Source organism: Anolis sagrei, chromosome 10, assembly GCF_037176765.1.
Source record: "Anolis sagrei isolate rAnoSag1 chromosome 10, rAnoSag1.mat, whole genome shotgun sequence".
Taxonomy (NCBI): domain Eukaryota; kingdom Metazoa; phylum Chordata; class Lepidosauria; order Squamata; family Dactyloidae; genus Anolis; species Anolis sagrei.
Genome location: NC_090030.1, coordinates 30,074,831 through 30,098,798, shown reverse-complemented (window position 1 = coordinate 30,098,798; position 23,968 = coordinate 30,074,831). Strand labels below are relative to the sequence as shown.

General features: G+C 44.0%; 1 protein-coding gene across 7 annotated transcripts in view; it reads right to left on the bottom strand.

Annotated features, from left to right (window-relative positions):
- FMR1 (fragile X messenger ribonucleoprotein 1) overlaps positions 1–20,453 on the bottom strand; it is an 87,240-nt gene extending 66,787 nt beyond the window's left edge. Inside the window, exon 1 of one of the 7 annotated variants that reach the window (XM_060756449.2) lies at positions 19,346–20,453. In XM_060756449.2, coding sequence (XP_060612432.2) covers positions 19,346–19,396 — 51 coding nt within the window. In that variant the 5' untranslated portion in view covers positions 19,397–20,453. The remainder of the gene's footprint in view (positions 1–19,345) is intronic. The other 6 variants (XM_060756453.2, XM_060756448.2, XM_060756452.2 and 3 more) reach the window with 6 other exon arrangements.
- Positions 20,454–23,968: the final 3,515 nt, after the last annotated feature.

Below are 23,968 nucleotides of genomic sequence, written 5' to 3'. Positions count from 1 at the left end.
GGTATCGAAAGCCGCTGAGATGTCCAAGAGAACCAACAGAGTCACACTCCCCCTGTCCAGCTCTCTGCGGAGGTCATCCACCAAGGCGACCAAGGCTGTCTCGGTGCCATGACCAGGCCTGAAACCAGACTGTGACTGATCTAGGTAGTTGGTATCGTCTAAGAAGCTCTGAAGCTGGGAGGCGACCACCCGCTCCAGCACCTTACCCAAGAAAGGGAGGTTGGAGATTGGCCTGTAATTGCTCAGCACCGTGGAGTCAAGGGAAGCCTTTTTGAGGAGTGGACGAACCACAGCCTGTTTCAAACCAGATGGAAAAATCCCTTGCTCCAACGATGCGTTGATGATCAATACAAACCAATCGACCAGCCCCTCCCTGGCTGATTTAATGAGCCAAGATGGGCACGGGTCTAGAGATGAGGTGGTCGCCCTCACAGCCCCAAGAATCTCCTCCACGGTTTCAGGAAGAACACGCCTAAAAGAATCCCACAAGATTGGACAAGCAGATGCCTCCGTCACCTCTTCTGGAACTGCGATGAAATTGGAGTCATGCTCAAGGCGTATCTGGGCGACTTTACCTGCAAAATGGTGTGCGAAATCGCAACACCGAGCTGCTGGGTCATCAGTGACCTCCTCCACCACAGGAGAATCATAGAATCAAAGAGTTGGAAGAGACCTCATGGGCCATCCAGTCCAACCCCCTGCCAAGAAGCGGGGATATTGCATTCAAATCACCCCTGACAGATGGCCATCCAGCCTCTGTTTAAAAGCTTCCAAAGAAGGAGCCTCCACCACACTCCGGGGTAGAGAGTTCCACTGCTGAACGGCTCTCACAGTCAGGAAGTTCTTCCTCATGTTCAGATGGAATCTCCTCTCTTGTAGTTTGAAGCCATTGTTCCGCGTCCTAGTCTCCAGGGAAGCAGAAAACAAGCTTGCTCCCTCCTCCCTGTGGCTTCCTCTCACATATTTATACATGGCTATCATATCTCCTCTCAGCCTTCTCTTCTTCAGGCTAAACATGCCCAGCTCCTTAAGCCGCTCCTCATAGGGCTTGTTCTCCAGACCCTTTATCATTTTAGTCGCTCTCCTCTGGACACATTCCAGCTTGTCAATATCTCTCTTGAATTGTGGTGCCCAGAATTGGACACAATATTCCAGGTGTGGTCTAACCAAAGCAGAATAGAGGGGTAGCATTACTCCCCTAGATCTAGACACTATGCTCCTATTCATGCAGGCCAAAATCGCATTGGCTTTTTTTGCCGCCACATCACATTGTTGGCTCATGTTTAACTTGTTGTCCACGAGGACTCCAAGATCTTTTTCACACGTACTGCTCTCAAGCCAGGCACCCCCCCCTCCATTCTGTATCTTTGCATTTCGTTTTTCCTGCCAAAGTGGAGTATCTTGCATTGGTCACTGTTGAACTTCATTGTGTTAGTTTTGGCCCATCTCTCTAATTTGTCAAGATCGTTTTGAATTCTGCTCCTGTCCTCTGGAGTATTGGCTATCTTTCCCTATTTGGTGTCGTCTGCAAACTTGATGATCTCCGCTCGTCACTTCTTTCCACGATGAAGAGGAAGCATTAGTGAGCACCCTCTGGGTTCGTCCATTTGGCCAATTACAGATCCACATCACCGTAGTTTTGCCTAGCCCACATTGGACTAGTTTCCTTGCCAGAAGGTCATGGGGGACCTTGTCGAAGGCCTTATTGAAATCCAGGTACGCCACATCCATGGCATTCCCCGCATCTACCCAGCTTGTAACTCTATCGAAAAAAGAGATCAGATTAGTCTGGCATGACTTGCTTTTGATAAATCCATGTTGACTATTAGTAATGACCGCATTTGTTTCTAAGTATTTGCAGACCACTTCCTTAACAATCTTTTCCAGAATCTTGCCTGGTATCGACGTGAGGCTGACCGGACGGTAGTTGTTTGGGTCATCCTTTTTTCTCTTCTTGAAGATTGGGACCACATTGGCCCTCCTTCAGTCTGATGGAACTTCTCCTGTTCTCCAAGAACTCTCAAAGATGGATGCCAATGGTTCCGAAATGACTTCCGCTAGTTCCTTCAATACTCTTCAGTGTAGTTGATCTGGCCCTGGGGACTTGAACTCATTTAGAGCGGCCAGATATTCCTGTACGACTTGTTTCCCAATTTGGAGTTGGATGTCCTCAAATCCCTCATCCACTCCGTCTTGCTGAGGTTGAAGATGACTTTCGTTTTGTGAGAAGACCGAGGCAAAGAAGGTATTAAGTAATTCTGCCTTTTCCCTATCCCCTGTCAGCACTGCCCCATCTTCTCCCTGAAGAGGCCCTATCGCCTCCTTGTTTTTCCTTTTTCTACTGACATAAGAAAAGAATCCCTTTTTATTGTTTTTAATGTCCCTGGCAAGCCTGAGTTCGTTTTGTGCTTTAGCCTTGCGGACCTTTTGCCTACAGGTGTTGGCTATTTGTTTGAATTCTTCTTTGGTGATTTCTCCCTTTTTCCACTTCTTGTGCATCTCTCTTTTGTGTCTCAGCACAGTAAGAAGTTCTTTCGACATCCATTCTGGCTTCTTTGCACTTGTCCTATTTTTTCTTTTCGTTGGCACAGTTTGCAACTGCGCCTTGAGTATTTCACTCTTGAGAAACTCCCATCCATCCGTAACTCCCTTGTCTTTTAGTATCTGTGTCCACGGAATGCTGTTCAGTGTTTCCTTCGTTTTTTGGAAATCAGCTCTTCTAAAGTCCAAAATGCGGGTTTGACTTGTCTTAGTTTCGGCCTTCCTTTGTATCTCAAATTGCAGGAGCACATGGTCACTTGCCCCTAAGGATCCTACTACTTCAACCGCATCAATCAGGTCCTCCGCATTTGTTAAGATGAGATCAAGAGTAGCCAATCCCTTTGTTGCCTCTTCTACCTTCTGGACCATGAAATTGTCTGCAAGGCAAGCGAGGAATTTTTGGACTTTGTACTCTTGGCCGAGTTTGTTTTCCAGCAAATATCGGGATAGTTGAAATCGTCCATGACTACTACATCTCTTCTCTGTGCCTGTTTGGTCAATTGTTGGCAGAAGACTTCATCAAGTTCTTCCTCCTGGCTTGGAGGTCTGTAGTAGACACCTACAACGAGATCTTTTTGAGTCCCAGTTCCCTTAATTCTTATCCAGATGCTTTCAAGCTGGTTTCCCGGATTGCTGTCTTGCATCTCTTCTGCAGCATAAGGGTTTTTGACATATAAGGCTACTCTGCCTCCTCTCCCCTTTGTTCGGTTTCTGTGGAAGTGGTTATAGCCCTCGATGTCCACATTCCAGCGATAGGAGTCATCCCACCAGGTTTCAGTGATGCCTATGATATCATATTTGTAGTGTTGTGCTAAAAGTTGGAGTTCGTCATGTTTATTTCCCATGCTCTGTGCATTAGTGTAAAGACATGTGAGCCCCTGAGATCTTCCCCTGAGCTGTTTAATTGGGATTATTGTGCTTTCGGTACTTGGTCCTTTTTGTGTTTGTGCAGCCCTCCGTTTAGCCTTTTGGCGGTTCCCTGACATTGTGGGTAAAGTAGTGTTCACAAGGCTGTTGTCCCCCTCCCCCAGTGGGCCTAGTTTAAAGTGTGCCTAATGAGGTTTGCGAGTCTGTAAGCAAAAAGGTGTTTTCCTACTTGTGTGAGATGCACCCCATCCCTTGCCAGTAGGCCATCCTCCTGGAAAAGCAGGCCATGGTCAAGGAAGCCAAAGCGTTCCTCCTGACACTATTTTCTAAGCCAGTTATTGACCAGTAGTATTTTTCTGGCTCTTGTAGGACCGTGTCTTATGACTGGGAGGAGGGATGAAAAGATCACCTGTACATTAGATTGCTTTAGCTTTGTTCCTAGGGCTCGAAAATCATTTGTGATCTTTTGAAAAGTATGCCTAGCAGTATCAATGGTTCCTACATGAATCAACATGAGGGGAGGACGGTGATGGGGCTTGAGGAGCCTGGTGAGCCTCTGAGTGATATGATGTATTTTTGCCCCCGGTAGGCAGCATATTTCTCGAGCCATCCCACCCGGTCTGGAAATGACGGCTTCCGTTCCTCTAAGGAGGGAGTCACCTACTACCAAGACCTGTTTACTTTCAGGATTAGCAGGGCCCTTTTTGCGCAGTGTAGTGTGCAGGTCCCCAGAAAGTGATCCTGTTGGTGTGAATTGTGTAGGTGTAAAGTGTTGTCCTCCTCCTCGACATCCCCAGTCCATTCGTCAAGGACAATCCATTGAGATTCGTCCAAGAGCCTAGCATTCTCCTGTATGTGTTCCTCTTGCACCTGGTCTGTGGTTGGGGATGGTACACCTGCATGATTGTGTAAGTGTAAATGTTGTGAAGTCCCAATCAGGGCTATCCCCCACACACTGATCAAGGACGAGCCACTGATCAGTATCTAAGCCATTCTGTACCTCCTTCTCTACCTCTCAGATCTCGCACCTGCGCACCTGCACTGCTTCACTGTCTTCAGGAGCGAGATCTGAGAGGCAGAGGAGGAGGTATGGTAATAGGATACAAGGGCGGGCCAGACAGGTAAAAGAGGTGTGTTTTTCTGGGCCCAGAGCCACTCTATCTCTTTTTTCCATACTCCGGGCGCCTCGGACACCTGCAACTTGCTCCGCCCTTCACTTACACCAGTGGTTCTCAACCTGGGGTCCCCACATGTTTTTGGCCTACAACTCCCAGAAATCCCAGCCAGTTTTTAGCAGCTGTAAGGATTTCTGGGAGTTGAAGGCCAAAAACATCTGGGGACCCCAGGTTGAGAACCACTGACTTACACCTTCCCAGTGAGGCGCCCCTTCACCTCACCATGGGGACCGCATTAAGTTCACGAATCCTGATGAATGCATTTTCTTCTACCATACTTGTACAGCATCGCCCTTAATGCTTTCATACAGTCGCTGCATACGGCACGGACGCGGCCGCTACCATTTTTGAGCTCCCCCCAAACATATGCGGCAACCATAGATTCTCCAATCCAGATTGGAAGTTTCAGCACCTGCTCTATAAGACGACCCCCGCCGTATAAGACTACTCCCAGCATATAAGTCTACTCCCGGGGTATAAGACGACCCCTGACTGTTGATAAGATTTTCTTGGGTTAAAAAGTAGTCTTATACGCCAGAAAATACGGTATATCAGTTTTAATGGATGCCTCCATATGCTCTCCTTCATAGAAAAAACAAACTTTAAGAGGGAAGCGCCAACATCTGGATCTTTATAGAGAGGTGGGGATGATTTGTGTTAGCAGTTTGACATGAGTTTCTGATTAGGAACAGAAGTAACATTGTGATTCTTCTCCCAAGTTCTGCACCCTCAAATGATACTGCAGAAGTGAAGCAATTCTGAGACAACCAGAGGTGGAGTTATTTCATGTGTAGAAAACGTTCTGCTTTCTTCTCAAAATAATTTTGGGGGCTTAGAATTATTTAATTTCACACGTATGTCATTTGCATTTGGTCTGCAAGTGGATTCTGGAGTTCCAGTTAAAATCAAAGAGATCCTGTAGTTCTTATATCATAGAATCATAGAATTGGAAGAGACCTCATGGGCCATCCAGTCCAACCGCATTCTGCCAAAAAGCAGGAATATTGCATTCAAAGCACCCCTGACAGATGGCCATCCAGCCTCTGTTTAAAAGCTTCCAAAGAAGGAGCCTCCACCACACTCCAGGGCAGAGTTCCACTGCCATTCCAATCTAGTATGGCTACAGTAAATCCAATGGCTAGACCAGAGTTTCTCAAATAGTGCCCCTCCAGATGTTTTGGACTTCAGCTTCCACAATTCTTAACTGGTAAGCTGGCTGGGATTTCTGGGAGCTACACTTCAAAACACCTGGAGGAGCACAGTTTGAAAAACACTGGGCTAGACACATGTGTTGCTATCTTCACAATGGTGCCTGCTGAACCAGAAACATGACTACTGTTTTTCAGAAAATTTATATTCAACTAGCTGTGCGTTGCTGTAGCCAACCTTCCCCTCCCTCTTTCTCTCCTTTTTCCTCTCCCTCTTTCCTTCCTAATCTTTGGTTCATAGAATCATAGAATCAAAGAGTTGGAAGAGACCTCATGGGCCATCCAGTCCAACCCCCTGCGAAGAAGCAGGAATATTGCATTCAAATCACCCCTGACAGATGGCCATCCAGCCTCTGCTTCCATTCTTGGTTCCATTCTTGCTTCTCTCTTTCCTTCCTTCTTTCTCTCTTTCGCTCCTTCTGTCCTTCCTTCCTTCTTTCACTTTATTATTTCCTTCTCTCTTTCCTGCCTTCTCTACATTTCTTTCCTTCCATCTCTCCTTCCCTCCTTCTTTTCCTCCCTTCCCCCTTTTGTGTGTGTGTGTATATATTTGTGTATATGTGTTTGTGTATATATGTGGTTCTGTGCATGCGTTTCCTCATTGTTGCTAACACTTTTGGCTATTTGTGAGAAGCCAAAACAATATAAATAATAATAAAATAATGGTAATAATCTAAGTCCCTTTTTGGAGATAAAATAATATAATAATTTACTGAGGCTTTCCACATTCTTGATAATGCTTCTGTTATTTGTAAAGAAGCTATTATAACAACAACAACAACCTTGTTGTATAATCATAAGACTTTCCTTATTCTTTCTAATGATTTTGGCTATTTATGAGAAGTCATAGCAATATCAGTAATAATGATGATGATAATTATAATAATCTTGTTATATATGCTTAAGACTTTCCTCATGCTTGCCAACGCTTCTGGTTATTTGTGAGAAGACATAACAATATCAATATCAATAATAATAATAATAATAATAATAATAATAATAATGGTAATAATCTGAGTCTGCTTGTGGAGAGAAAAAGAGGGGTATTATTTATTTATTTGGTGGTTGTAGGTTTTTTCGGGCTGTATGGCCATGGTCTAGAGGCATTCTCTCCTGAGGTATGTCTTACACGCCCTGCGGAAAGCTGGTAAGTCCTGCAAGGCACGGACTTCAGGTGGCAGAGTAGTCCAGAGTGATGGTGCCACTGCTGTGAAGGCTCTTGCAGTTAGATACAAGGTCTTGACACTGGGAATTTCCAACAGATCTTGGTCCTCAGAACAGAGGGATCTCTGGGGTTGGTAGGGGGTGAGGCGGTCCCTCAGGTACATAGGCCCCAGACCATGTAAGGCCTTAAAGGTAAGTACCATCACTTTGAAAGTGATCCGGTGCTCAATTGGTAACCAATGCAGCTGTAGTAAGATTGGTGTTATGTGGCATCTCATCGGAATTCCCGCAAGAAGCCGAGCAGCTGCATTTTGTACCAACTTGAGCTTCCGGATCACCGACAGAGGAAGGCCAATGTGGAGGGCGTTACAGTAGTCCAGTCTTGAGATGACCGTGGCCTGGATCACCATAGCTAGGCCGTCCCTGGACAGGTAGGGGGGCAGTATAATAATAATATACTCTAAGATTTTACTCTTCTTTGCTAATGTTCCTGCCATTTATGAGAAACTCTAATAGTAATAATCTTGTTATATATGCGTAAGCATTTCCTCCTTCTTGCTAGAGCTTTCTGTCATTTATGAGAAGCTTTAACAACAGCAACAACAATAATAATCTTGGTACATACTCTTAAGCCTTTCCTGCTTCTTGCTAGCACTTTCTGCCACTTCTGAGAAGTTATAACGACAATAATATATTGGTTTTATAGATTGGTTTGTATGTTTTTAAAGGTCTTCTAGTATGTACTTTTAAAATCTGTTTTAAATGTGGTTTTAAGTGTATACTGTTAAGGCATCAAATGGCTGTCTGGTTGTAAGCCACCTTTAGTCACCTTCGGGTTCAAGAAAGGAGGGATAGAAATATTGTAAATAAATAAATAATCTTGTTATGTACTCTTAAGGCTTTCCTGTTTCTTGCTATCAGTTTCTGTCATTTATGAGATGCTATACAATAGGAACAATAATTAAAATCTTGTCACATAATCTTAAGACTTTCCACATTCTTGCTAATGCTTTTGGCTATTTCTAAGGAGCAATAATAATAAGAATAATGGTAATAATCTGATCTCTTTGAAGAGAGAAAAAGCAGGGTATAAATAAGCATAATAATATACTTTGAGACTTTCTTCATACATTATTGAGTAATAATGGTTATAATCTTGTGATAAAGCCATAAACCCTTCTTCCTTCTTTGCTAGCGCTTTCTGCCATTTCTGAGAAGCTATAATAATAATAATAATCTTGCTATATTCTCTTAAGCCTTTCCTCATTTTTGCTAATGTTTTTGGCTATTTGTGAGGAGCTATAACTATAATAATAATAATAATAATCTTGTTATATACTCTTAAGCCATTCTTCATTCTTGCTAACACTTTCAGCTATTTGTGAGCAACCATAATAATATCAGTAATAACAGTAACAAACAATAATGGTAAAAGTGGAATATAAACAAACATAATAATAAAATACTTTCTTCATTCTTGTAAATGCTTCTGCCACTCATAATAAAAGTAGGAATAGTAATAATCTTGTTATGTATTCTTAAGACCTTCCTGCTTTTTGCTTTCAGACGTTTATGAGAAGCCATAAGAACAATAGCAACAACAACAATAATAATCTTGTTATGTACTGTTAAGACTTTCCTCGTTCTTGCCAATGCTTTTGTCTATTTGTGGGGAGCCATAACAATATCAACAATGATAACAACAACCTTGTTATATACTCTTAACTTTCCTGCTTCTTGCTAACACTTTCTACAACAACAACAACAATAATAAAGGTAACAATCTGAGTCTCCTTGTGGAGAGAAAAAGCAGGCTATAAATAAACATAATAACAATAAAATATACTCTGAGACTGTTTTCATTCTCACTAATGCTTCTGCCATTCACAACAATAGTAGTAATAGGAATAATCGTCTGATGTACTCTTCAGCTTTTCCTGATTCTTGCTAATGCTTCTGCCATTCATAACAATAGCAATAATAGTAATCATCTTGTGATATACTCTTATGCCTTTCATGAAAAGTTATTATAATAGTAGTAATAATAACAATAGTAATAATCTGAGTCTCCTTATGGAGAGAAAAAGCAGGGTATAAACAAATATAATAACAATAAAAATAGACTCTGAGACTTGTGGTGTACCTTGACATTTTGGAGTTGAGGTTGCTGGGATTCATAGTTCACTTACTGTCAGAAAGCATTCTGAACCCCACTAACGATAGAATTGGGCCAAATTTCCCACACGGAATCCCCATGACCAACAGAAAATATTGTGTTTTCTGATGGTCTTTGGCGACTCCTCTGACACCCCCTTGTGACCCCCCCAGTGGTCCCGACCCCCAGGTTGAGAAACGCTGGTATAAAAAAACATAATAACAATACCAATAGACTCTAAGACTGTCTTCATTCTTGCTAATGCTTCTGCCATTCACAAGAATAGTAGTAGTAGGAATAAACTTGTGAAGCCTTTCCTGCTTCTTGCTAAAAGTTTCTACCATTTATTGGAAGCTATAACAACAACAACAATAATCTTGTGATGTACTCTTAAGCCTTTCCTGCTTTTCTGCTAATGCTTTTGGCTATTTGTGAGGAGCCATAACAACAATAATAACGATCTTATGATATACTCTTGAGCCTTTTTTGCTTGATAACAATTCTGCCATTCATAACAACAGTAATAATAATAATCTTGTGATAGACTCTTAAGCTTTTCCTGATTTTTCCTATTGCTTCAGCCATATATAATAATAGTAATGATCTTGTGATATACTCTTAAGCCTTTCCTGTTTCTTACTAACACCTTCTGCCATTTATGAAAAGCTGCAACAATAGTTGTAATAGTAATAATCTTGTGATATACTCGTAAGCCTTTCCTCATTCTTGCTAATGTTTTTGGCTATTTGTAAGGTGCCATAACAACAACAAACTTAACAATATCAATGATAACAACAATAATAATGGTAATAATCTGAGTCTCCTTGTGGAGAAAACAAGTGGGATATAAATAAAAACAACAATAATATCCTCTGAGACTTCCTTCATTCCTGCTAATGCTTCTGCCATTCATAACAGTAGTAGTAGTAATAATAATCTGGTTATATATTAAGACTTTCCTCATTCCTGTTAACACTTTCTGCCATTTATGAGAAGCTGTAATAATAGTAATATTAGTCTTGTTACATACTTTTAAGCCTTTCCTCATTCTTGCTAATGCTTTTGGCTATTTGTGAAGAGCTATAACACTAATAATAATAATGTCGAAGGCGTTCATGGCCGGAATCACTGGGTTGTTGCAGGTTTTTTTTGGGCTATATGGCCATGTTCTAGAGGAGAAATGCCTCTAGAACATGGCCATATAGCCTGAAAAAAACCTGCAACAACCCAATAATAATAATCTTGCGATGTACGCTTAAGCCTTTCCTGCTTCTTGCTAACATTTTCTGCCATTTCTGAGAAGCTATAAAAACAATATTTGCTACCGGGCACAAGTCAAAGTGCTAGCGTTAGCCTATAAAGCCCTAAACGGTTCTGGCCCTACTTACCTCTCCGAACGCATCTCCTCCTATGAACCGACCAGGACACTAAGATCATCTGGGGAGGCCCTGCTCTCGGTCCCGCCTGCATGGGACGAGAGACAGGGCCTTCTCAGTGGTGGTCCCTCGGCTGTGGAATGCCCTACCTGCAGACATCAGATCGGCCCCCTCGCTGTTGGCGTTTCGGAGGAAGGTGAAGACCTGGCTATTCGAGCAAGTGTTTGACTAAACAGTGAAATTGAACAGAGGAATACGGAACAATGGATAATGAGAGTGGATTCTGATTTCATTGTTGAGGCGTTATGATTACTGTTGTTAATTGTTGATGTTATAACCTATTTTAATTGCATTATACTGTTTTGTGATATTTTGCTTTGAGTTGCCTAAGGGCTGAGAAAAGCAGTATAGAAATAAAGTAAATAATAAATAAATAAATAAATAAATAATCGTCATCATCATGCTATATACTCTTAAGCCTTAACTGCCTCTTGCTAGCATTTTCTGCCATTTTTAGGAAGATATAACAGTAATAATAAACTTGTTATATAACCTCAATAATAATAATAATAATAATAATAATAACAACAACAACAATCTTGTGATATATTCTTAGGCTTTTCCTGCTTCTTGCTAACACTTTCTTCTATTTTTGATAAGCTGTAACGATAGCAGTAATAATAATAATCTTGTACGCCTTTCCTGCTTCTTGCTAACACTTTCTGCCATTTATGAGAAGCCACAATAGTAATAATAATCTTTTTGTATACTTGTAAGCCTTTCCTCCTTCTTTGCTAACACTTTCTGCCATTTCTAAGAAACCAGAATAGTAGTAATAATAATTTTATTATATACTCTTAAACCTTTCATGCTTCTTGATAATGCTCTCTGCCATTTCTGAGAAACTGTAACAATAGAAGTAAGAACAATCTTGTACACCTTTCCTGTTTCTTGCTAACACTTTTTGCCATAACAATAATAATAATGATAATATTGTTATATCCTCTTAAGCCTTTCCTGCTTCTTGCTAACGATTCTGCCATTCATAATAATAGCAACAATCTTGTGATATAATAAGCCCTTTCTGCTTCTTGCTGACAGTTAATGCCATTGATGAGAAGTCATAACAATAGTAGTAACAATAATAATCTTGTTATATACTGTTAAGTCTTCCCTCCTTCTTGCTAGTACTTTCTGCCATTTCTGGAAAGCTATAGCAGTAGTAATAAAAATAATAATGTTGTGATATACTCTTAAGCCTTTCCTGCTTCTTGCTAACACTTTTTACCATTTATGAGAAGCTATAACAATAGCAGTAGTAATAATAATAATCTTGTATATTCTTAAGCCTTTCCTCCTTTGCTAGTGCTTTCTGCCAATTTTGAGAAGCAATGCTAATAATCTTGTGATTATTATTAATCCTGTTCAACATCTTTATTAATGACTTAGATGAAGGGCTAGAAGGCATGATCATCAAGTTTGCAGATGACAACAAATTGGGAGGACAGCTAATACTCCAGAGGACAGGAGCAGAATTCAAAACTATCTCGACATATTAGAGAGATGAGTCAAAACTAACAAAATGAAGTTCAACAGTGACAAATGCAAGATACTCCACTTTGGCAGGAAAAACGAAATGCAAAGATACAAAATGGGGGATGCCTCGCTCGAGAGCAGTACGTGTGAAAAAGATCTTGGGAGTCCTCGTGGACAACAAGTTAAACATGAGCCAATGTGATGTGGCGGCAAGAAAGCCAATGGGATTTTGGCCTGCATCAATAGGAGCATAGTGTCTAGATCTAGGGAGGTAATGCTACCCCTCTATTCTGCTTTGGTGAGACCACACCTGGAATATTGTGTCCAATTCTGGGCACCACAATTGAAGAGAGATATTGACAAGCTGGAATGTGTCCAGAGAAGGGCGACTAAAATGATCAAGGGTCTGGAGAACAAGCCCTATGAGGAGCGGCTTAAGGAGCTGGGCATGTTTAGCCTGAAGAAGAGAAGGCTGAGAGGAGATATGATAGCCATGTATAAATATGTGAGAGGAAGCCACAGGGAGAGAGCAAGCTTGTTTTCTGCTTCCTTGGAGACCAATGGCTTCAAACTACAAGAAAGGAGATTCCATCTGAACATGAGGAAGAACTTCCTGACTGTGAGAGCCGTTCAGCAGCGGAACTCTCTGCCCCGGAGTGTGGTGGAGGCTCCTTCTTTGGAAGCTTTTAAACAGAGGTTGGATGGCCGTCTATCAGGGGTGATTTGAATGCAATATTCCTGCTTCTTGGCAGGGGGTTGGACTGGATGGCCCATGACGTCTCTTCCAACTCTTTGATTCTTTGATATACTCTTAAGCCTTTTGTGCTTCTTGCTAACTCTTCTGCCATTCATAACAATAGTAATAATCTTTTGATGTAATCTAAAGCCTTTCGTGCTTCTCATTAACACTTTATGAGAAGCTATAACAATAGTAATAGATGATATAATCTAAAGCCTTTCCTGCTTCTTGCTCACCCTTTCTACCATTTATGAGAACCTATAACAACAATAATTACCTTTTGAAATACTATTGAGCCTTTCTTGCTTTTTTCTAACTCTTTTGGCTATTTGTGAGGAGTCATAATGACAATATCAATAACAATAATCTTGTGATGTACTCTTCAGTTCCTACTGTTTCTTGCTAGCGCTTCTGCCATTTGTAACAATAGTAATAGTAATAATCTTGTGATACACTCTTAAGCCTTTCCTCCTTCTTGCTAGCGCTTTCTGCCATATTTGAGAGTCTTTCCACATAGCCATAGAAGCCAGTATATTAAGGCAGAAAATCCCGCAATATCTGCTTTGAACTGGGTTATCTGAGGGCACTTCCACCTGCCATATAACCCAGAATATCGAGGCAAAAATATCCCACAATATCTGCTTTGAAGTGGACTATCTGAGGGTCCTTCCACACAGCCATATAACTCAGAATATCAAGGCAGAAAAAAACCCTACATTTTCTGCTTTAAACTGGAATATATGGCAGTGTGGGCTCGTTTCAAAGCAGATATTGTGGGATTTTCTGCCTTAATATTCTGGGTTACATGGCTGTGTGGAAGGGCCCTTAGTTATCTGAGTCCACGCTGCCATATATTTATTTATTTATTTATTTAGAACAAGGGACTCGGGCCGGTTTACAATAGAGGAATTCATACACAATAGTTTAAAACAACACATCCAATAATACACTGATATAAAACACATTAAAATACAATCATATAATTTCATAAGGCCAAGTCCGAATAAAATCATTCATCCCCGTCCGTCCGTGTGGTCAAACTTTATTGACTCACTCATCAATGCCAGATTCCAGAGTCAGGTTTTCACCAACTTTCTAAAGGTCAGAAGGGAAGGGGCAGTTCTAATCTCCAATGGGAGAGAGTTCCAGAGCCGAGGGGCCACCACCGAGAAGGCCCTGTCCCTCGTCCCCACCAGACATGATCACGAGGGTGGTGGGACAGAGAGCAGGGCCCCTCCAGAAGATCTTAACAACCTTGATGGTTCGTAGGGGAGAATCCGTTCAGACAGGTAAGCTGGGCCGGAGTCGTTTAGGGTTTTATAGGTCAACACCAGCACTTGAATTGTGCTCGGAAGCTAATTGGCAGCCAGTGGAGCTGGTGCAACAGAGGAGTAGTATGCTCCCTGTACCCCACTCCTGTTAGTAATCTGGCTGCCGCCCGTTGGACTAACTGCAGCTTCCGGGCAGTCTTCAGATGCAACCCCACGTAGAGAGCGTTGCAGTAGTCTATACGGGACCAGAGTGTGGACCACCGTGGCCAAGTCAGACTTCCCAAGGTATGGGCGCAGCTGGCACACAAGTTTTAATTGTGCAAAAGTTCCCCTGACCACCGCCGAGACCTGGGGTTCCAGGCTCAGCGATGAGTCCAGGATCACTCCCAAACTGCGAACCTGCACCTTCAGGGGGAGTGTAACCCTGTCGAGCACAGGCTGTAACGCTATGCCCTGTTCGGCCTTTTGACTGACCAGGAGGACCTCTGTCTTGTCTGGATTTAGTTTAAATCTGTTGGCCCTCATCCAGTCCGTTACAGCGGCCAAGCACTGGTTCAGGACTTGAATAGCCTCCTTAGTAGCAGGTGGAAAGGAGTAACAAAGTTGGACATCATCTGCTTACAGATGACACCGAACCCCGAAACTCCGGATGATCTCTCCCAACGGCTTCATGTATATGTTAAACAAGGGGACAGTACTGAACCCTGCGGGACTCCACAATACAATATAATCCAGTTAAATGGGGATTTTATACAGCTGTGTGGAAGTGGCCTGGGAAGCCATCTCCATAATCTGTTACCCAGTTTAAAAACTTCCTTCCTTCTTGCTAATCTTTCTACCATGTATGAGAAGCTATAACAATAGTAATAATAATAATAATAATAATAATATGTGTCTCATTGTGGAGAGAAAAAGCAGGGTATAAACAAACATAATAACAATAGACTCTGAGACTGTCTTCATTCTTGCTAATGCTTCTGCCATTCACAAGAATAGTAGTAGTAGGAATAAACTTGTGATGTACCCTTAAGCCTTTCCTGCTTCTTGCTGAAGGTTTCTGCCATTTATGAGAAGCTATAATAATAACAATAATCTTAAGCCTTTCTTGCTATTTTGCTAACACTTTTGGCTATTTGTGAGGAGCCATAACAGTATCAATAATAATAATCTTGTGATATATTCTTAAGCATTTCCTGTTTCTTGCTAGCGCTTCTAGTAAGAACATAACAATAATAGACTGAGACTGTCTTGATTCTTGCTAATGCTTCTGCCATTCAAATGTTTTAATTGTTCTTTGTTATTGTAGGCATTGAATTGTGCCATTTGTAAACCGCCCTGAGTCACCTTCGGGCTGAGAAAGGCGGTATATAAATATGGATAATAATAATAATAATAATCATTTATTTATTGTGTCAGGAGCAAACCAACCAGTTGTATTGCATTTTCAAACAAACAAACAAAACAAAGTTTGCAAGCTTGAATAATAATAATAATTCACAACAATAGTAGTAATAGGAATAATCTTGTGGTGTACTTTTAAGGTTTTTCCTGCTTCTTGCTAACACTTTCTGCCATTTCTGAGAAGCTATTACAACAGCAATAATAATTTTGTTATATACTCTTAAGCCTTAACTTCTTCTTGTGACCACTTTCTGCAATTTCTGAAAAGCAATAACAGTAATAATATGCTTGCTATATAATCTCAATGACAATCTTGTGATATACTCTTAAGCCTTTCCTGCTTCTTGCTAACACTTTCTTTCATTTCCCACAACATCTGTTTTGAAGATTACCTGAGGGCCCTTCCACACAGCCATATAACCCAGAATATCAAGGCAAAAATATCTGAATTTGAAGTGGATTATCTGGGGGCCCTTCAAATAAACCCACATTTTCTGCTTTAAACTGGAAAATATGGCAGCATGGACTTGGTTCAATGCAGGTATTGTGCGATTTTCTGCCCTGAAATTCTGATTTGTATGGATATATGGAAGGGCACTGAGTCCACGCTGCGATATAATCTGGTTAAATGGGGATTTTATACAGCGGTGTGGAAGGGGCCTGAGAAGTCATCATCACCATCATCTGTTATGCAGTTTAAAAACTTCCTCCCTTCTTGCTACTGCTTGCTGCCATTTATGAGAAGTTATAACAACAGTAATAGTAATAATAGTAATAGTAATAATAATCTGAGTCTCCTTGTGGAGAGAAAAAGCAGGGTATAAATAAATACAATAACAAGACTCTGAGATTGTGGTGCACTTTTTATTTATTTATTTAATTTATTGATCAACTTTATATACCACCACTCCCCGAAGGCTCGGAGCGGTTTACAATATACATATGCAATACATTATTTAAAATCAAAGAAAAAAATTAAGCCTTTCCTGCTTTTTGCTAACACGTTCTGCCATGTATTGTCGAAGGCTTTCATGGCCGGAATCACTGGGTTGTTATAGGTTTTTTCGGGCTATATGGTCATGTTCTAGAGGCATTCTCTCCTGACGTTTCGCCTGCATCTATGGCAAGCATCCTACAACAACCCACTTTCTGCCATTTCTGAGAAGCTATAACAACAATAATAATCTTGTTATACTCTTAAGCTTTAACTCCTTCTTGCGACCACTTTCTGCTATTTCCGAGAAGCTGTAACAGTAATAACAAGCTTGTTATATAATCTCAGTGATAATAAAAATATTGTGATATACTTTTATGTCTTTCCTGCTTCTTGCTAACACTTTCTTCCATTTCCCACAACATTTGCTTTGAAGTGGATTACCTGAGGGCCCTTCCCAGAATATCAAAGCAAAAAAATCCCACTACATCTGAATTTGAAGTGGACTATCTGTGGGTCCTTCAGATAAACCCATATTTTCTGCTTTAAACTGGAAAATATGGCAGTGTGGACTCGGTTCAAAGCAGGTATTGTGGGATTTTCTGCCTTGAAATTCTGAGTGGGCACCGAGTCCACGCTGCGATATAATTCGCTTCAATTTGGATTTTATATAGCGGTGTGGAAGGGGCCTGAGAATTCATCATCATCATCTGTTTCCCAGTTTACAAATCCCCCATTTCTTGTATTGTTGAAGGCTTTTATGGCTGGAATCACTGGGTTGTTATAGATTTTTCGGGCTATATGGCCATGTTCTAGAAGCATTCTCTCCTGATGTTTTCCCTGCATCTATGGAAGGAATCCTGAGAGGTTGTGAGATCTGTCGGAAACTAGAAAGTGCAGTTTATATATCTGGAATAAAGTCACCTGCGGGCTGAGAGGGTCATTATATATATTTTTTTACTGCTTTAATGATTGCTCTACTGTTTATGGATGTATTTTAATTTGATTTATGTCTAAGTGTAATTGTATAATTGTAATAGTTTGTGCTGGCATCGAATGTTTGCCATTACCTATGTGGAAACTGCTTTGAGTCCCCTTCGGGGTGAGAAAAGCGGTATACAAATATCGTAAACAAATATTGTAAATAAATATATAAATATAGAAAATAAAAAAAATCAAGGTGATCAATTGCAGCATCCAACAAACAGCATCAAACAGACAAGAGCTCTTTCTCCCACCGTGAGCACTGTTCTACACGTATATAAACCCCAGTAGGGTAGTTTCCAACACACCTCACAACCTCTGAGGATGCTTGCCATAGATGCAGGTGAAACATCAGGAGATAATGCTTCTAGATCAGTGTTTCTCAACCTTCCTAATGCCGCGACCCCTTAATACAGTTCCTCATGTTGTGGTGACCCCCAACCATAAAATTATTTTAGTTGCTACTTCGTAAGTGTAATGTTGCTACTGTTATGAATCATAACGTAAATATCTGATATGCAGGATGTATTTTCATTCTCTGGACCAAATTTGGCACAAATACCTGATACGGCCACATTAGAATACTGGTGGGTTTAGGGGGGATTGATTGATTTTGTCATTTGAGAGTTGTAGTTGCTGGGATTTATAGTTCACCTACCATCAAAGAGCATTCTGAACTCCACCAATGATTGAATTGTACTTGGCACACAGAACTCCCATGACCAACAGACAATACTGGAAAGATTTGGTGGGTATAGACCTTGAGTTTGGGAGTTGTATTTCACCTACATCCAAAGAACACAAACAATGATGGATCTGGACCAAATTTGGCACAGATGCTCAATATGCCCATATGTGAACACTAGTGGAGTTTGGGAAAAGTAAGCCTTGACATTTGGGAGTTGTAGTTGCAGGGATTTATAATTTATTTATTATTTATTTATTTCGGTTGCTTCTACCCCGCCCTTCTCACCCCGAAGGGGACTCAGGGCGGCTTACAAAAGCAAGGCACAATTCGATGCCCACATCACATAACAGCAATAAAACAAATAACATCAATTAACAATTAAACAACAATTCTTGCATTATAACCTTTAAACCAATACAAACCAATTTCTCCTCATTGACGGTCAGTGTTCGCTACCTCATAGTTCAATTTCCAATTCCACAATTGTCAGTCCTGTCAGTCCTATTCGTCTGGTTGTCCTTATCTAGTTGTCAGATTGCCCAAAGGCCTGGTCCTATAACCACGTCTTTACCTTCCTCCTGAAGGAGAGGAGGGATGTTGATGCCCTAATTTCCCCCGGGAGTGAGTTCCACAGGTGGGGGGCCACCACTAAGAAGGCCCTGCTCCTCGTCCCCACCAGCCTCACTTGGGATAGCGGTGGGGTCAAGAGCAGAGCTTCCCCAGATGATCTCAAATTCCGGGGTGGGACGTAGAGGGAGATACGTTCAGACAGATACACTGGACCGGAACCATACAGGGTTTTGTAGGGGAAAACCAGCACCTTGAATTGTGCTCGGAACTGAACCGGCAGCCAGTGGAGCTGAAACAGCAGGGGGGTGGTGTGCTCCCTGTATGTCGCTCCGGTGAGCAATCTGGCTGCCGCTCGCTGGACCAGTTGAAGTTTCTGAACAGTCTTCAAGGGCAATCTCACGTAGAGTGCGTTGCAGTAGTCTATTCAGGATGTAACAGGAGCGTGGACCACTTAAACCAAAGAGCATTCTGAACATCACCAACGATAGAATTGGGACAAACCTCCCACACAGAACCCTCAGAAAATACTATGTTTTCTCATGGTCTTTGGAGACCCCTCTGGGGGTCCCGACCCCCAGGTTGAGAACCACTGTTCTAGGTGGAGGCGAAACGTCAGGAGAGAATGCTTCTAGAACATGGCCATATAGCCCGACAAACCTACAATCCCGCCTTCTTGTTAATGCTTCCCGGTAAGGACTTTTTGAAGGAAGGAAGGAAGGGAGGGGGGGCGGCGTACCTTGTAGAAGGCCCCGTTGGAGCCGCGCACCTCGACCACGAGCTCCTCCATGTCGTCGTCGTCCTCTTCGGCGGCGGTGGAGGCGGAGGAAGCGGCGGCGGCGGAGAAGGAGGAGGAAGGGGGCCCGCCGCCGCCCCCTCCGCCCCCGCGGCCTAGCCGCCCCCCTGCCGCCGCCGTCGTGATGGCCGCCCCGCCGCCCTTCTTGGGCCCGGCCTCGGCGTCCCTCAGGTGGCGGCGGCGCAGCGCGGGACGGGGCGCGGGAGGCGGCGGCGGCTGCGGCGGAGGAAGCGGCGGCTCCTTCCTCTTGGCCTCCTCCTCGGCGCGGCTGGGCGTCGTGGTGGTCGCCGTGGCCCGCGGAGGCCCAGGGAGCGCGGCGGGAAAACGCGGCCGAGGCCTGGAAGGAGGGCGGAGAGAGGCTGGCGGGCGGCGGCGAGGAAGCAGGAGGAAGAGGAGGAGGAGGAGGCGGAGCGCCGCTGTGTCCACATGAAAGGCCTGGCGCCCTCACGTGAGGCGGCGGCGGCGGAGGAGAAGGCCGTAATGGCGGGCGAGCGGCGGTGGGCGGGGCCGGACAGCGCGCGCCTGCGCAGTCGCCGCAACAGCCGGGTCAACCCTGGTCGCTCACTCCCTCCCGCTCCCGCCTGGCGCTAAATCTCGCGAGAGTATACCCACAGTGTCTATATTCCTCCGCGTAATCTCGCGCGAATGGGTGACAGGATGAGGGGGGAGTCTACGCGCGTGCGCAGTCGCCCCAACAGACTAGTCTCTCGCTAACTCCCTCCCGTCTGGCTCTAAGTATCGCGAGAGCATACACAGTGTCTATCTTTCCTCGTCCTCTCCTCCCCGTAATCTCGCGCGAATAGGCGACAGAATGAGGGGGGGAGTTTACGCGCCTGCGCAGTCGCCCCAACAGATAAGTCTATCGCTATCTCCCTCCCGTCTGGCTCTAAGAATCGCGAGAGTATACACAGTGTCTATCCTTCTTCGTTCTCTCCTCCCCGTAATCTCGCGCGAATAGGTGACAGAATGAGTGGGGCAGTCTGACTACGCGCCTGCGCAGTCGCCGCAACAGATGGGTTAGCTCTGATCTCTCACGCCCTCCCGTTTGGCGCTAAGTATCGCGATAGTATACCCACAGTGTTCATACTCCCTGCCGTCCCTTCCGCGTAATCTCGCGCGAATAGGTGACAGAATGAAGGAGGGAGTCTACGCGCCTCCTTCTCGTTTGGCGCTAAGTCTCGCGAGAGTATACCCACAGCATCTATACTCTCTGCCCTCCGCTCGCGCGAATAGGCAACAGAATGAAAGGGGGGGGGAGTCTACGCGCCTGCGTAATCGCCCGAACTGACTGGTCTCTCGCTCACTACCTCCCTCCCGTCTGGCGGTAAATATCGCGAGAGTATACACAGTATCTATCCTTCCTCGTCCTCTCCTCCCCGTAATCTCGCGCGAATAGGTGACAGAATGAGTGGGGCAGTCTGAATACGCGCCTGCGCAGTAGCCGCAACAGACGGGTTAGCTCTGGTCTCTCCCTCCCGTAATCTCGCGCGAATAGGTGACAGAATGAAGTGGGGAGTCTACACGCCTACTTCCCGTCTGGCGCTAAGTCTCGCGAGAGTATACCCACAGCGTCTATACTCCCTGCCCTCCCCGCTCACTACCTCCCGTCTGGCTCTAAGTATCGCGAGAGTATACACAGTGTCTATCCTTTCTCGTCCTGTCCTCCTCGTAATCTCGCGCGAATAGGCGACAGAATGAGGGGGGGTCTACGCGCCTGCGCAGTCGCCCCAACCGACTGGTCTCTCGCTCACTACCGCCCTCCCGTCTGGCGCTATATATCGCGAGAGTTAAAACAGTCTATCCTTCCCCGTCCTCTCCTCCTCGTGATCTCGCGCGAAGAGGTGACAGAATGGAGGGAGTAGGGAATCGTGCGTCTGCGCAGTCAGGCTCACTCGCTCGGTACCGCGAGAGTATATTCACAGTATGTATACGCCCCTCCGCGTAATCTCGCGCGACGGGGTGACATAATAGGGGAGTCCGCCAGCCCGCGCCTGCGCAGTCGCTCTAAAAGCCGGGTCAACCCTGGTCACCCGCTCACACTCTCGCTCCCGTTGGCTCTAAGTATCGCGAGACACACACAGTGTATATACTCCGTCGCCTTCCCCTCCGCGTAATCTCGCGTGAAGAGGTGACAGAATCGGGGAGAATCCCTATGTTCGCTAAATAACGCGAGACTCTGTCGCCCAGGCATGGACTGCAGCCCAGCGCGGAGTGAGGCGCTTCCACCAAGTTCGAGGAGGAAGGAGCAGGCGCATGCGCACTGGTGGCCCTTTGAGTTTTAGTGTCTGCACAGGGCATGGTCCAACTTGAGCCTTCCAGGAGTGTTGAACTCCAACTCCCACCATTCCTAACAGCCTCAGGCCCCTTCATAGAATCATAGAATCAAAGCAGGAATTAGGGGTCTTTGCCAGGAGGCAGAAACCAATTAGACTCATCAAAGAGTTCTTTTTCCCTGGCGAGACAGAGAAGCACCCAATCCCTGATTTTTCCCAGTAAAAGGTCTCACCAAGTTGAAAGAAGTGCCACCGAGGTTTATTAGCGATTCAGCTGAAAAGGATGCAGAGCGGCAATCATTCGCCAAGCAGAGCATGTGGTTACAGAAGTAATGGCCATTTTTGTAGAAAACTAGCTGACCCTGCCACGCATTGCTGTGGCCCAGTTTGGTGATCTGGAAAATAAAGTAATGAGTCATTGGTTCTTTTGATTTCTAATATATGTAATGTCTTTCTGCTTGTGGGTAAACAGTATTTCTTCTTGTTTCTTTGTCAGTGTTGATGTGGAGATTGTCTGGTTTGCCTACTCTGGAACATGCAACATATTATTGTCCTTCTTTAGGGGTCCCTTTCACATCTGTCTTTCACCTGACTGCACAGACTGACGCACGATTCCCGACTCCCTCCATTCTGTCACCTCTTCGCACGAGATTACGAGGAGGAGAGGACGAGGAAGGATAGATACACTGTAAACTCTTGCGATATATAGCGCCAGACGGGAGGGAGGTAGTGAGCGAGAGACCAGTCAGTTGGGGCGACTGCGCAGGCGCGTAGACTCCCCCCCCTTCATTCTGTCGCCTATTCGCGCGAGATCTTTCACATCTATCTTTCACATCGTATCTCTGCCTATGAACCCACCAGGACTCTAAGATCTTCTGGGGAGGCCCTGCTCTCGATCCCGCCTGCATCGCAAGCACGGCTGGCGGGGATGAGGGACTGGGCCTTCTCTGTGGTGGCCCCTCGGCTGTGGAACACCCTTCCCATGGACATTAGATCAGCCCCTTCGTTAATGGTGTTTCGAAGAAAACTAAAAACCTGGCTGTTTGAACAGGCGTTCGGATAAACAATGCAATGAATATGATGAATATAGGAAACGGTATTATGGATGACGATTTGGATCACGATTCTAGTTACGAGACGCTAATGTGTTGTTATTGATGTGTCATTATTTGTATATTATGCTGTTAATGGTTTTTAAATATTGTATGTGTTGGATTGACTTTTTGCTCTTGTTGTGAACCGCGTTGAGTCGCCTACGGGCTGAGAAACTGCGGTATACAAGCAAAGTAAATAAATAAATCTACGATACTATATCTCTGTGTGTGTGAATCATATCTATCTATCTCTATCTATCTATGGCTGGTTGGTCTTTGTCAGGAGGACTTTGATTACGTTTTCTTGAGTTCTGTGTGCCAAATTTGGTTCGATTCCATCGTTGATGGAGTTCAGAATGCGCTTTCATTGTGGGTGAACTATAAATCCCAACACCTACAACTCCCAAATTACAAAATCATAATTTTTTGAGTGATGGTCACTCCTTATGTTGTGAGACCTTTTGTTGCCAAATTTGGAGTGAATTTGTTCATTGGTTCTTTTGTTTTTAAGGTACTCCTTATGCACAGAGCATTTATATATAGATAGATGCATCTATCCATATGTATGGGAGGATGGCTCTTTGTCAGGAGGACTGTGATTGCGTTATCTTGCCCTGGTGAAGGGAGTTGTAGTGGATGGGGTAAAGTTTTTTCTGTTGGTCATGAGGGTTCTGTGTGGGAAGTTTGCCCCCATTCTGTCGTTTGTGGGGTTCAGAATGCTCTTTGATTGTAGGTGAACACTGAATCCCTGGGACTACAACTCCCAAATGTTAAGGTGTATTTTCCCCAAAGTCTATCTGTTTTCATATTCGTGCCAAGTGTGGTCCAGATCCATCATTGCTGGAGTCCACAGTGTTCTCTGGATGTAGGTGTACTACAATTCCGAAACGAAAGGTCAATGCCCACCAAACCCTTCCAGTATTATCTGTTGCTCATGGGAGTTCAGTGTGCCAAGTGTGGTTGAAAAACGGTAAATCCCAGAACAGAGGAGTACATTGTTCTAAAAGTGAAAAAGCTTGGTTCAATTCATTCCTCCGGGACTGGACACAGAGGGTGGAGTGGCCAGGCCAAAGCTCTGAAAGCTCCTACCTTTGCTGTGGAGTTCCCCAGGGTGCTATCCTCTCGCCCCTGTTATTTAACATCTACATCTGACCACTTGCTGGACTGGTGCGGAGCTTTGGCATAGAGTGCTACCAGTA